Source organism: Lutra lutra, chromosome 3, assembly GCF_902655055.1.
Source record: "Lutra lutra chromosome 3, mLutLut1.2, whole genome shotgun sequence".
In the NCBI taxonomy this organism is placed as follows: Eukaryota; Metazoa; Chordata; class Mammalia; order Carnivora; family Mustelidae; genus Lutra; species Lutra lutra.
This window is the reverse complement of record NC_062280.1, coordinates 29,338,030-29,352,163: the sequence shown is the minus strand read 5'-3', so window position 1 is coordinate 29,352,163 and position 14,134 is coordinate 29,338,030. Positions and strand designations below refer to the sequence as shown.

General features: G+C 48.2%; 1 protein-coding gene across 4 annotated transcripts in view; it reads left to right on the top strand.

Moving 5' to 3' along the window:
- Positions 1-14,134, top strand: part of NHEJ1 (non-homologous end joining factor 1) — a 79,018-nt gene that overhangs the window by 59,175 nt on the left and 5,709 nt on the right. For 2 of the 4 annotated variants that reach the window (XM_047721560.1, XM_047721559.1), the window contains exon 6: positions 2,387-2,413. The exons of the other annotated variants lie outside the window; for them this stretch is intronic. In XM_047721560.1, the coding sequence (XP_047577516.1) occupies positions 2,387-2,413 (27 nt within the window). The remainder of the gene's footprint in view (positions 1-2,386; positions 2,414-14,134) is intronic. 4 annotated transcript variants of the gene reach the window in all.

Below are 14,134 nucleotides of genomic sequence, written 5' to 3'. Positions count from 1 at the left end.
ATAATACTCTACAGGTTAATTAAATGAAGTTAAATAAAATAAATAAATAAATAAATGTTATCCTGGCAATTAATTGGAAGGAAAAAAATTTCCTTCATTAGCTTGAGTGAAAGGAAAATTTACTGAAGAGGCACGGGGAGCTCTCCTGGTCCCTGATTTTAGGACACTTAACCATGCCTCACAGCAGCTGGAAAGATGGCTCTTACTCTGGGATCTCAAGATCACTCCTTTATGGCCCTCACACCGACCTGCTGCCCATTTACTTCTGCTCCCATAAACCATTAGCTGGCATGTGACTTTGGCTTGCCTTATGGTTCACTCTGACTAGCTCTGTGTGACCTTTCTAGCTAAGTACCCGCTGTTATCTGGTGAAAGTCTTTACGGCAGTTTCTTACCCGGGGGTCCATGCTTCCCTTGAACACCCATGTTTAGAAATTCAAGGTTTCGGGGCACCTGGATGGCTCAGTCAGTTAAGCATCTGCCTTTAGCTCAGTTCATGGTCTCAGGGTCCCAGGATCGAGTCCCACACTGGGCTCCCGCCTCAGCTTGGAGTCGGCCTGTCCCTATCTCTCTGCCTTTCTCCCCGCTCATGCTTTCTCTCTTTCTCTCTCTCTCAAATAAATAAACCTTAAAAAAGAAAAAAAAAGAATTCAGGATTTCATGAATTGGATGGGGTGAGGGGGTGGAATTGCAGCCTTATCTTCAGTAACCTGTAACTGAAATTTGGCATTTCCTTCTATTATAAATACAAGGAAAACCCACTACTACATCAGCGGCATCTATGATTTTTGTCACTGACAGAAATCACAGATACTTTCCGGTCATTTTATAGTGGCTGCTGATATCATGGGATATAGCTTATGTTCATCACTGTTTGAAATTAGGACTTATTAGAGCCACTACTAGATCTTGTCATTTAATGTATTCATAAAGAAGCATATATATTATCACAGCACTCATGTAAAAAATATTTGAATAACAGCATTTCGATTCATTGGTTTTCTTTGTAATAATCTGTGTTTTATTGTATGTATTTGAAAAGAGTCCTCAGGCTTCGCTGGACTGTGTAGGGGTCCATGACACCCAAAAAAGGCTAAGAATCCATCCTGTGTGGCTTTTGGGTCACAGACCTGATGGAGATAATCTGATTGGTCTAGGGATTGGGTTCTCTTGGGTCATGTGTTCACCCTTGACCTCATTAGCTGAGGTCAGGGGATGTGGGTCACGCAGCACAGATTTGACCCCCTCATCTTACCCTTTTTAATGGGGCACTGTGGGTGAACAGGATGCATTTCCAAAGAAGGGGGCTTAACTGAGCTAGCTGCCTTAATTTACTTTGAAGCCTTTTGAATTTGATACAGAGAACAGTTTTCTTCCATAGCCATATTGTACCATCTAGCTAGGAAATCCATGCTATGGGTGCACCTGGCTGGCTCAGTTGGTAGAGCGTGCAACTCTTGATCTCTGGGTTGTGAGTTCAAGCCCCATGTCAGGTGTAGACATCGCTTAAAAATAAAGTCTTTCAAAAAAATGTGCTATTGATAGTCAAAGAAACCAGTAGAATGTGGATAGATCAATGTGAATCCAGAAAGAGATCTACTGATGGTTTAAGTGGTATCATATTAGTATGGCAAGGAAACACAGTTTGTATTTGGAATAATAGTAAAATTTTAAGGCTGAGTGAAAAAAAAAATTCTCCTCTTCTTCCCACCAGGATCATGGATCCTGGGAGAGGCAGTCTTTCCAACATGCGTTTTCTCCAAATTATAGGTTCCATGTTCAATCTGTCATAGATGGGCTTGGCGTATTCTTCCAGGATATGCAATCTTTGTGCCAGGAAAACAACACAGTACTCACTATCTGCTCAAAGAGGGGCAAGGGAGTTTAGTGCTGAGGACACGCATTCTTCTAACCTGGGGCTGAGTTAGGAATTTGAGTGCAGAGATTTCCAGACAATCTCCTTTTCCTGGGACAATATCACACATATTTAGCTGCACAGTCTCATTCCCTGCCTGACACCGTTTCTCCTTGCTGGTTTTCCTGCATTCACGCCAATAATTCTGACAGATCTGGTAGCAGTGATTTCAGCTGGGGGCTGTTAGCTGGCCGGTTCTTATAGATCTCCCTCCTATTTTCAACTCAATACCGTGGTCCGAATTAATGGACCTGTTTTTCCTCTGGCCCCACCCTCCAGATTGCCTGTGCAGGCCTCCAGCACAGGTTAAGAGGAGAGAATTTGGGGGCAGGGTTGGGACATAGCTGACAAGGACAAGAAATCCTGCCTGCTTTTCCACTGTTCTCGGGGCAGACTGGACATAGACCTGTATCACAGAACTGAGCAGATTTCACTGAACCCACAATCATTCATTTCTTTCTTTGGTCCTAGAATAATCTGGCTCAGAGAAGGTGCCAAGTAAGTGAATAAATATATTTGTTTCTGTGGCTTGAGATTTTTTTCCTTGATCCTGCTTTCGGGAATTATCTCCTGCTATGAAGCAAGGATTTATTCCGCGTGCGTGCGTGCGTATGTGTGTGTGTGTGTGTGTGTGTGTGTGTGTGTGTGTGTGTGTACACTCCCTTGTTTATTTAATAAAGAATTTAAAGCAGCTTTTTAAATAATCCTTTGAATCTTATTATCTCCCAGTTGCAGTCCTGGGAAACAGTGTTCCCTTTACCTATTCCCGGAGAGCTTGGAGCAGAACGTACTTACTGGAGTCTGATTCAGCATCCCCAGACCTCAGGCTGCCTTAACAGCAAATGGTCTTTGGGATGAAGTCAGGCTCAGTGATAGAGAACCTCAGACTGTGGGAAGCTGCCATCTGAAAATCTCAGGGCATTGAACTTGAAAGGTGCTCAGGACACAGAATCTCCAAGTCTACTTATTCCTTCTCTGCAGGACTTAAGGAGACTCCCTTCTCCCTCCCTGACCTCCAATCCCACCCCCTCCCCCAGTTGGTACATCCTTTGCTCGATACCAGTAGGTTTTGCTCCTACGAGCTGATATGAAGAGCTTTAAAAAAAAAAAAAAAAAAAGGAGCCAGATACGGCTTTGAGGTTGTGCTGTGTGCCCCAACTTAAACCCTGCTGGGTCGTGGGAATCTAGGGCTGTAGAAGGAAGAAGAACTAAGAAGTCCCCAGAGTTCCAGCCTCTTGCTTTTTGGATTCAGTGAGAGATTGGCAGTCCAGGGCCCAGATCTTTAACTGGGCTCACCAAAAGAAGGTCCTCAGCCAGGACTGGGGTCAACTTCCATCCCAAAGCTCTGCAGCAAACACAGATTATAGGCTCTATGAGGCCATGTCTGTGCCCCCAGACTTAGTGCCCAGCACGTACCGCAGAGCCTGGCACATAATAGACTCTGGGTAAATATTTGCAGAATGAACCTGAACTCTAGGAACACACAGCCTGGTTGAGGAGATAGAAAATGAATAAACAAATCAACCGTTGAAAGTAATTGTAATTGGTTTGAGGGAAAAGAATAGATTTCTCTAAGGGCAGACACTGGATGATGTGATCAGGGGCCTGAAGAAGTGGCATTTAAACTGAGACCTGAAAGATGGGATGGGACCAGCTTTGAAGCCAGCAGAGGACAGAGATCCAGGAGATGCCGGGGGACGGAGATCTAGGAGATGTTGGTGAACAGAGATGTAGGAGGTGCCCTTACCGCCAGCCAGCTAGAAGTCATGCCGAGGAAGAAGTCTGCATGCCTGTGTATCTAGATTCTTGGAGGCAATTAATAGACAAAAAGGAGGGTCTACTGTTGGTTCCTGGTTAGCGTGTTCACCATGCCCCCGCCTACCCTGTTCCTCACATATCCAGCTTTGTTTTATAATGCTCTAGACTTAGGGTTATTGACTGGGAATCAAAGGCTCCAGTGTGTGCTGGCCAGGAAGAACAATTATTTGTTTATGTGTCTGGCTCCTCCACTGGACAGTGAGCTTCTTGAAGGCAGTGAACTCCGTCTTATCCTCAGGACAGGGCGTGCTTTATGGCGGAGTCCACAATTTGGTTGAATGGCCGAGTGAATCGTACTGCTGATAGCTGTTGAGTGCTTTCTATGTGTCAGGCTGCGGAACAGGCACCTCCCATGTACTAGCTCATCCTCGTGATGACTCAGTAATGCAGTCGTAGTGTTATTCCCATCATGTCACTGGAGAACCAAAGGCTCATTAGCAAGAGAAAGTGATGGATTTGGGATTTGGGCAGAAGCACTTGACTCCAGAGCCCATACTGTCCAGCTGAATTAAAATGCTTCTGGTTGCCTTCAAGGAGCAGAGATTGCTTGGAATGCTCAAGGGAATGGGACTAACAACATTACACACATGATCTCATTTAACACTTCTCCCAACAACCCTCATCAATAGGAATTATTTTGCTTGTTTTATAGAGAGAAAATTGAGGCTCAGAGAGATTAAGTCATGGGACACCTGGGTAGCTCAGTCAGTTGAGTGTCTGACTCTTGGTTTTGGCTCAAGTCACAATCTCTTGGTCATGGAACTAAGTCCCACCCCCCCCCCCGCTGCCCTCCCCCACCCCACCTTGAGCTCTACACTCAGCACTCAGCATGAATCTGCTTCAGATTCTCTCTCCTGCTCACTCTCTCTCTAATAAATAAATAAAATCTTCTTAAAATATTTAATTAATTTGTTAATTTGAGAGAGAGAGAGAGAGAGAGAGCACAAGCAGGATGAAGGGCAGAGGTAGAAGCAGACTCCGCAGAGTGGGGAGCCCAATGTGAGATTTGATCCTGGGATTCCCGGATCATGATGAGAGCCGAAGGTAGACCCTTAACTGACTGAGCCACCGAGGTACCCTAAATAAAATCTTTTTTAAAAAAATTTAATTTAAAACAAGAGAGATTAAGTCACTTAGCTAAGATAATAAAACGAATATGTAAATGGTGATCTTATTTTCAGAGCCAGGCCTGCAGGACTCTAGAGCCTATGCTCTGTCCCCGTTCTGTGCTAACTCCAGTCACTCACTCACTGGGCAGGAATCTGCCATGCTCACTGTGTTAATGTCCTATAAATGTTTTTCAGGCCTTTTGGGAGCCTGAGAGTCTCTTCCTCAAAGAGGAAACAGAGTGGAGAATGGGAAGCAGATAGGGGGAGGGCAGAGACTTTATCTTTTTTAAAAAAATCCTTTTAAAAAATTGAGTATAATTCTTGTACCATAACATTTACCAGAAGCGTGCAATTCACTGGTTTTACTCTATTCACAAGGCTGTGGAGCCATAGCTACTATTTTAATTCCAGAACCTTTTCATCGCCCTGAAAAAAAAGAATCCGTGTACTGATCTGCAGTCATTCCTTATTTCCTCCTACGCCCCCCAGCCCCAGCTCTTGGACTCGCTAATCTACTTGGTCTCTACATAGATTTGACTATTCTGAATATTTTACACAAATGGAATGGTACAAGATGTGGTCTTTTGTGTCTGGCTTCTTTCACTTAGCATTGTGTTTTCCAGACTCATCCTCTGAAGGATGAAGTATCGTCCTTCATTCCTTTTTTTTTTTTAAAGATTTTATTTATTTATTTGACAGAGATCACAAGTAGGCAGAGAGAGAGGGAGAGACAGGCTCCCTGCTGAGCAGAGAGCCCAATGCGGGGCCCGAACCCAGGACCCTGGGATCATGACCTGAGCCGAAGGCAGAGGCTTTAACCCACTGAGCCACCCAGGTGCCCCCTTCATTCCTTTTTATGGCAGAATAATATGCCATTATATGGGTCTCGTGCCTTTTGTTTATCCATTCATCAGCTGATGGACGCTTGTGCTGTTTCAACTCTGGGGTTATTTTGAATAATGCTGCTGTGAACATGCGTGCACAAGTTTTTGTATGAACATATGTTTTCAGTTCTCTCTGGTGGAGACCTCGCAGTGTAATTGCTAGGTCATATAGTAACTTTACCCTTAACTGTTTGAGGGACTGCCAAATTGCTTTTCAGGGTAGTTTATCTTTTATTAATAAATGTCTTAACTTGAAGTATAAGATATATACAGAAAAGTGCACATATCATCAGCGTGGGGCCCGAAGAATTATTACAAAGCACACATGGCCACATAATCAGTACCCCGCCAGGAACTAGGAAGTTTCCAGTACTCAGTACGTACCACCTCTGAAGGATAAGTACTGTCCTGGCTTCTGATGTGATCAATTATTGTGGCCCATTTTGAGCTTCATAGGAATGGAATTCTATGGTACATACTCCATTGGGTGTGACTTCTCTCCCTCAACGAAATATTCACAAAGTTTCTCCACGTTGTGGTGACCAGCGCTGTGTTCCTTTTCATTTCCGGATAATAGATCATTGTCAGACCACACCACAATTCATTTATGTGTTTGCATTCGGGTGTGTACATAGACTTGGAAGGGTTGTTTCACAGTTATACACGTTTGCAGACTTAGTAGAGACTGCCGAACAGTTTTCCAAAGTGACTGTGAACTTGGACTCACACAAGAACTCTCTGAGAGTTCTGGTTGTACCACATCCTTGGCACCACTTGTATCATCTGCCCCTTCCCTTTCGGCCATCCTAGTAAATATGCGGCCGTGCCCTAGTTTCATATTGATTTTTAAGAGTTTTTCATGTATTTGCCGTTGACTCTGGAAACGAGTCCTTCGTTGGTTGTGTCATTGCTGGCAAACCCTCCTGTTCTGTAGCTTGCTGTTTTGCTCCTAGCGGTGTCTGCTGATGAGCAGAGAGGTTCCTAATCCTAGTGGGGTCCAGTGTATCAGTCTTTTCCGTTGTGATTTGTGTCCCATTCAGTCTTTACCTACCTAAGATCATGAAGATCAGGCCCTTATCACGAGTGTGTGTGTGTGTGTACATGGGTGCATATGGGTAGGCAGTGTATCCCCCTACAGAGTAAGATTTCTGGGGTGGATGGGACATGGTGTCTCCCTACAGGGAGTAGGTAGCAGGCAGGGTGGGGGCGTCGGGGGATGCCCGTGAGATGACAGCCACCACGGGCTTGTGTTCCCAGCTGTCAAGCGTGTAATCTGGAGTGAAAGAGAATCCCTTTAGTGGTACGGGTCCTACAGAGAGTACTAGCAGATCCTCTAAATCATTTCTGTGCCCCAGGGGCCCAGCTGACTCTCCTCTGTTCTCCCCTCGAATGCGGGGGCAGGGGGATGGAAAAAAAAAAAAAAAGAAAGAAAGAAATTTACACTCCCGAACAGTGCTCGTGGCCCAGGGCAGGGATCCAGAACTTTGAGAGCCAGGTGCCTGCCTCATAGTTGTGATTTTGGTTGTTATTAAACCTTAGGCCTTTTCTCTCTGATTCGCACTGCACGGCTGCATCTGCATCTGGGAAGAGGATGGTGAGGTGGCTGAACGCGGGAGAGGCGCTTGACCATCCTTCAGACTGCTCGTCTCCCAGCCCGGCGGCCAGAGCCCCTCCCTGAGCCCGCGCGGACAGGAGCTGCTTGTTCTTGGAGCAGGAGCGGGGGCCGCTGCTGCAGTTCCTGAGGGGCTCGAGGATTCCCGCCCCCCCAGGAAACCGCTTTGGTCCCCCAGCCCCTGTGCTGCTTGTTAGGCGCTCCCCAGACTAGAAAGCCCCGGTTTGTGCTGGGGCTGGGTGGGGCTTCGGGGACAGTTTCGGCTTGGGCCTGCAGAGGGGAGGGGTGGCTGTGGAGCGAGCAGAGGGTCACAGCTCAGGCTGTACCGTTCGCTTGTCACCTTGAGAAGTTCCACCTTGTCTGGCAAAACCCCCTTTCAGAGGCAGCCACCACAAAGGGCTCTTATGAGCCCAGCGGCCCCTGCCCCCACCTCCACTTCCACTCCCTTTCCCATTATTTTTCTTTTGGGGCAGAGCTGAGGGGCCTTCCTGCTATGACTTTGAGGGGCTGAACTCCTTTTAAAAGGAGACATAGAGTCTTGAGCCTCCTTGTACCAGAGACTCCTTTTGCGGATTTTCTAGCACCATCAGAGGACCCTTCAGGCCTGGAGTCTGGAGGGCCTCACAGTCTTTTCCCTCTCGCAGCCTCTTGGGCTGTTTGGGGATTTAAGAAGCAGGTGAGGGCTGGCTTCTAGTACTAGGCCTCAGAGTGGGGACAGCAGCCTGCTTCTGGGGATGTGGGAGGCGGGGGCAGAAGGGAGGGATACCTATCTCCCTGGGTGACTCTAGGACTTAGTGGGGCCTAGGAGGTCAAGGGTGCATTCTGGAGTTGGGCCTCCTAGGTCTTCTACTTAGCGTTCTGCCAATTTCTAGCTGTGGCCTTAGTCCAGTCACTTAACCACTCTGAGCCTTTGTTTTCTCATACATACAGTGAGAATGATCTTAGTGCCTAGCTGATAGGGCTACTGTGGAGACTGAGATAATGCATTAAAATGCTTATTACTCTAGTACCTAATACATGAAAGCATCCCAAAATGTTAATTTTACTGATATTATTCAAGCTGTCTGTTTGAAGTTTTTGTTTTTTTGTTTTTTTTTTTTTTAGAGAGAGAGACACAGAGAGCATGAGCAGTAGAGAGAGGGAGAAGCAGGCTCCCTGCTGAGCAGAGAGCCCAATGTGGGGCTCCATCCCAGGATCCTGGGATCATAACCTGAGCCAAAGGCAGACACTTAACCAACTGAGACACCCAGAGGCCCCCAGGCCGTCTGCTTGGATGTCTCTTTCATAGCTCTCTTCCCATCTCTGTCTCTTCTGACCATATAGCTTAGGGAGCTAGCTGGGCCTCCAGAGGAGCCAGAAAAATCTGAATAATATAAGTAGGACTGGACTTTATCTCAGACTGTTTTGAACTCTGCACGTATCTTATCTCCATTGCATTTCAGGCACCATGAGAGAGAGAGAGAGAGGCGGCAAAATGATCCCATTAGAAGGGCAGGCTGCAAAGGGAGTGATTTCATTTGACCGGATTGGTACCTGCATTACACATGCAGTGCAGCCATCGCCTCCCCCCACCCCCCACCAACCTTGTTTCAGCCTGGGGAGGGGCAAGGAGGACTGCAGTGAATCCGCAGGCTCCTAAACACAAGATTAAGTTCAGGCCTGTCTATGGCTTCTCCTTTGCAGAGCTCGGCACTGAGCGGGCGGGGGTGGGGCTCAGGAGCTGGGAGGCTAGGGGCCACAGGGAGAGCAGCGCCAGGTCAGCGGAGGCCACCAGAATGGTCAGCGGAGGCCTGACGTGGCCCAGACCCAAACAAAGCTAAACCAGACCAAACACAGGAGCAGCCCCAGCTATCTGGTCCTCACGTGCCATGTTCAAGGGCAGCGTGCCTTGTGCGCATAGGGTGCCGTGTGCTCTCCCACATCAGCAAGATTTGCAATCAGTGGGCTGAGAGACCCCACAGGGTATTCTGTGAGGGAGCAGACGGAGCCTGGATCTTGGCCGAAACTCCTAGATGAACCAGCCAGCCGCTGTGGAATAATCACGGGGAGGGAGGAGGAAGAGGGAGCTGGTTGTCTCTGGAAAACCTGGACATCACCACCCTGTCTCTTTTCTGTGTCCTAGTAACGATTTATTTTTTTCTCCCGGACTCTGAAGAAATGCAGAGATTAATCCCATCTAGACACATTGGTCTGTTCACTGCATGGGTGACGCTGCTGCAGCTCGTTTTCTTCTAGTTCAGGAGCCTTTGTTGAGTGTGTATTGGTTTGCATGTGGCAGGGCGGAGCCTCTTGCACGAGGCTCATTTGGGGTCAGGAAGGGGCAGCGAGAAAGGGTCCCACCCCCAAGCCAAAGTGTCCTCAGAAAGGGGGGGCTAAGTGGGATGCTTCTGCTGGAGTGTTCTGGGGAGCAAGCTGCCTGTGCTCTGTGTGCCTCTGGAGAGGTTGGCGTTCCTCCACCACCCCTACAGAAAGAGGGGAGGGGGATGGAAGTGAGACCTGGACCTCTTGGGGAGGTCCTGAACTCTGGGGGAGCAAACGAGATCTTCCAGAAGCAACAGAGCAGTGTGCGGGGAGATAAGGAGACATCATATTTCTCGAGCGGGCAACCTTTATGTTACTGTGTGTGACCCTTCCCACAATCTCTTGAAAGTACATGTCGGTAGCCGTCCTCACTTCTCTGGTGAGGAACATAGCCACTGACTGGCACAGCGGGGACTTAGAGCAGAAGCCACACTGCTGTGGTCCTCCCCAGAGTCTGAGCAAGGGGCTCGTGTGGCAATGGCGGACAGGGAATGACCGGCAGGTTACCAGCCAGGGTTTCCACAACCGTGGGTCCCTGCTCTGGACTTTGATTAGTCACTGAGTTGTTGGAAGAGCGTATGCTTTGGAGTATAGCGGGGAGGTGTTCATAACTGGGTCAGACCTATAGTATTAAGGCTTCTCTTGAACCTCCTTGGCCCAGGCGAGAAGAGTCCCAGTGTGCCTTGCAGGGGAAAGGGACAGACATTTCTTGGGTACTTACTCTACCCTCTCATTTATCCTTTCATGAACCCTGACGTAGAGATTGTTAGTTTCTGCACCCCTCCCTGTCCATCTATCCATCGCTCCATCTCTCTCTCTCAAGAATCAGACCTTGATTGAGTATAATAACTTGCCCAGAATGTTCCCACCAGCAGATAGACCTAAGGTACAAATCCAAGTCTTTGGGCTCTCACGCCAGAACTTAAAGCTTGTTTCTACTTCTCTTTTTTCTTCTAAGAACTTTCCCCCCTAATCCCAGATGATCTTGTTGCTTCCTCTTCGAGTGCAAAGCCACTTTTGACTTTCTCTTTTTAACCGTGATACTTCCCCTGGGTATCGGCTTCATCTTTCCTTCTCCTCTCACCCTTTTGCTACTAAAGCTGGGTCTGTGTTGTGGACACAGGGGTCATTTCAGGTTTTCTTTGGTCTAGGGATTTATTTTAGGTTTCTGGGTCATCCCCCTGTGACATCTACTTTCTGCCCTGGAGCGGAGTGATCCTTGAGTGTCTCAAACGCTACATCTACTCCATCAGCAAATCCTGGCTGGCCATGCCTTCAGATACCCCCCAAATCTGGTCATTCCACTGCCCCCAGCCCCAGCCTCCCACCGCCTTCCACCTGATCACCCTAGCAGCCTTCTAACAGGTCTGCCCACTTCTTCGTGCCTGCCCTTCAGCACTCAAAGTGATGCTTTTTAAATGTAAATCAAATCATTTCCCTCCTCTGTGAGCTCTCATGGCTCCCCATCTTACAGAACAGAAGCTAATATACTACATGAACTCATGATTTCAAATAAACACCCAGACACATATGCTCCAACCTGCCAGGCTCATCCTCTGATACGAGGCAACCATCTAATTGATCGTGCAAACTCGGTCCTAATAAGAGAGAAAGGGATGCCTATTAATAAATAGCACCAAGCGTGAGCCAGGGCTGGACCCAGGCAAACTGGGAATCTTGGTCTCCTGATCCAGAGAGCCGCGTGGATCATTCTCCCGCTTCTGTTTGGGTCTTCTAAAAACGTTACTCTCTCAGCAAGGCCTTCTTCGGCCTCTGTTCAGAATAGGAACACATCCCCGCCCCTCTCCCATGACGCCTGTGCCCATTTGTTTCTTCTCCGTGACGCTGTCACCATCTGCTAAAGTGAATGTTTTAATCAGCTCTGTGTGTGTTGTTGATTCCGCTCCCTAGACTGTAGACTTCAAGAGGGCAGGGGATTTTTTTTTTCACTTGATCTTAGCCAAAAGGCCGAGAAGCGATTGGGGATTTTTTTTTTAATCTCTTATTCAGTCTGTCCTGTCCCCAGCATCTCAGTCATCCTGAACACCATAGAGGGTCAGTAAATATTTGTTGGGTGAATGGACTGAGGGTGGAGAGGAGCACCCAGCAGGAGTCCTGTCGGTTAGAGTCTTTCCCTTTAGAATCCTCATCCTAAACCATTTTTCTTATTCTTCTCTATTTGTTTTGGTAACCCTTTGGTAATGTGAAACCTTAGAAGAATTTTCCAGTGTGCCCTTAACCCTACGCAGAGCTACTGATGAAAATGTCCATGCTTTCCTAAAGGAAGGCTTGTGCACTCCCCAGGACGGGGAGTTGGTGAGTGCTACCTGCAGAGTTCACCAGGTTGCGAGAGAGAAGCTGTGTGTTTGGGGCACTGCCCCCTGGGTGTGCTCCTGTGATAACTGGGGGCTTCACCGGCTCCTGGGGCTGATGCCAGCCCTGAAGACCTGCTCAAGGCTGATGCTGGGGGGTTCCAGTTTGCATGGTTCCGCTGGCTCTTTTGTCCCCTACACCTGTCCCCTGGGCTGTGGGTCCATATAGAGTAGGATGAGCACTGTGTCAGGGTCCACCCTTTCCTTAACTCGGATTCTAAAGGTTTCTTTTCTGAAACAGCCTCGGGAAAAGGAGGGATGGAATTGGGGTGGGGGAGAGAGTAGAGTGGGAAATCTGACTTCTTCTTTCTTTCTTTTTTTTTTTTTTTTGAAGATTTTTTCTTTATTTATTTATCCGAGAGAAAAAGAGAGAGAGCTTGAGAGAAGGAGAGAGAGCACAAGCAGGGGGAGTGGCAGGCAGAGGGAGTAGTAGTTTCCCCGCTGAGCAGAGAGCCCAGTGCAGGACACATTCCCAGGACCCTGAGATCCTGGCCTGAGCCAAAGGCAGACGCTTAACTGACTGAGCCACCCAGGGGCCTCCTGACCTCTAATTTCTAATGGAAATCCACAATGGGGATCTCTCCAGCAGATTCTGCTGGGGTCAGAGAGCAGGAGGGAGCCTTGGAATCATTGGGAGCGAGTTTGAGATCTCACCAGTGGCGATGGGAGTTGCAGACACATCTCTACTAAAGAAGGGAATTTGGGTGCTGGGACCAGAAATGGGCTGCAGTAGGAAAAGAAGGGGAAATAAAGTGCCCTATAGGATTTCTGTAGCTTTGGTTTTCCTAAAGCTTCTGATACGGCCAGATGGCAGGGGCCAAAGTCCCAGGGAACTGGAGATAGGAGAGAAATGCTTCTCTGTTTTGCCTAACGAAAGGTCACAGTCTAGCAGTTCAGTTAGTGAAGGGCTTCGAAATGGAGCAGAAACCTACAAAGGCAAACTCAGAGGATGCGTCTGGCCCCTCACTCTTGATTCAATATTCATTCAGAGCCAAGCAAGCCTTGGCAAGCATGGGTATAGCAGAGAAAGCCGCTTTGTGAAACAAAAGGAAACTTCCGGGGCATATCCTTTGTCAGAACACCCAGCCAGCCCTTAGCAATCTAGCCTTCTGGTCTTATTTCCCATGAGATACGTCAACATATCCTGTCTTTTCACACCTTTGTGCTTCAAATACTTACCCACATTCGCAGCCTAAGGGAGGAGGCTGGTTGTATGTCACCCCCCAACCCCCACCCCAGGCTTTTTGCTGGATAGTCAGAACTCCTCCTTTTCTTTTTCTCTGGTTCTCATTACCCTTTATTTCTAACTCTGATAGCATAAGGCTTGGAAAAAAAAAAAAACAAAACCTGAAAACTGCCTATTCCTTGCACCTGAATATAAACCCTTTGAGGCAAGGACGGTGACTTCTTCATCTTTGACTAACTCGGCCCTGTTCTGAGGGGGGAAGGGTACATCTCTTTTCCCTCGCCCCAGTCCTGCAGTAGCTAACACAGGGTAGGATCTCGGGCTTTCTGCCGCGTCGAAGTGGTTCTGGGTCGATCAGATGAACGCAGTCCGCAGTAGACCAGCCTGTCTCTTCTTCCCCTCCCCACTCCGCGCAGTGACCCGCTCTGTGGCTGGTACACCTTGCTCCTGGTTCCTTCGTACTTTTATGGCAGGGGGCACTGCTGTTTGCTTTTCTTAGTCCTGACCCCGCTGTTCTCCCTTTGATCTCGGCTGCCTGCCCCAGCTCGCCCCTGCCATTGTCCTGCCTGCGGAGCTAATGTTTCTCCTTTGCAAGCTTGGGCCTCTCCACCTCCTCTTCCTTGTACACTCTGAGGATAATGCCATCACGGAAGCAGTGATGCTGGGGATGGCTGGACTGAGGGATGGCCTCAGCCCCACCAAGGGTTCCGGGTGGGGTCAGCTTTTCTGGTAGAACGTCTGGATTCTCTGCTTGCTTCTGTTTTGTCACCTGAGGGAGCTTGTTCCTGAGCTGGCTGGGAATTCAGGCAAGTGATCTGTGATGGGAGCCACAGGTGGTTGTGGCCCTGGGAAAGAAAGGCTGTGTGGCTCCTATGACTAAAATTCTGCTGTTTAGAGAAGGAAATAGGGTAGTCATACGCCTCGGCCCTGAGGTCAG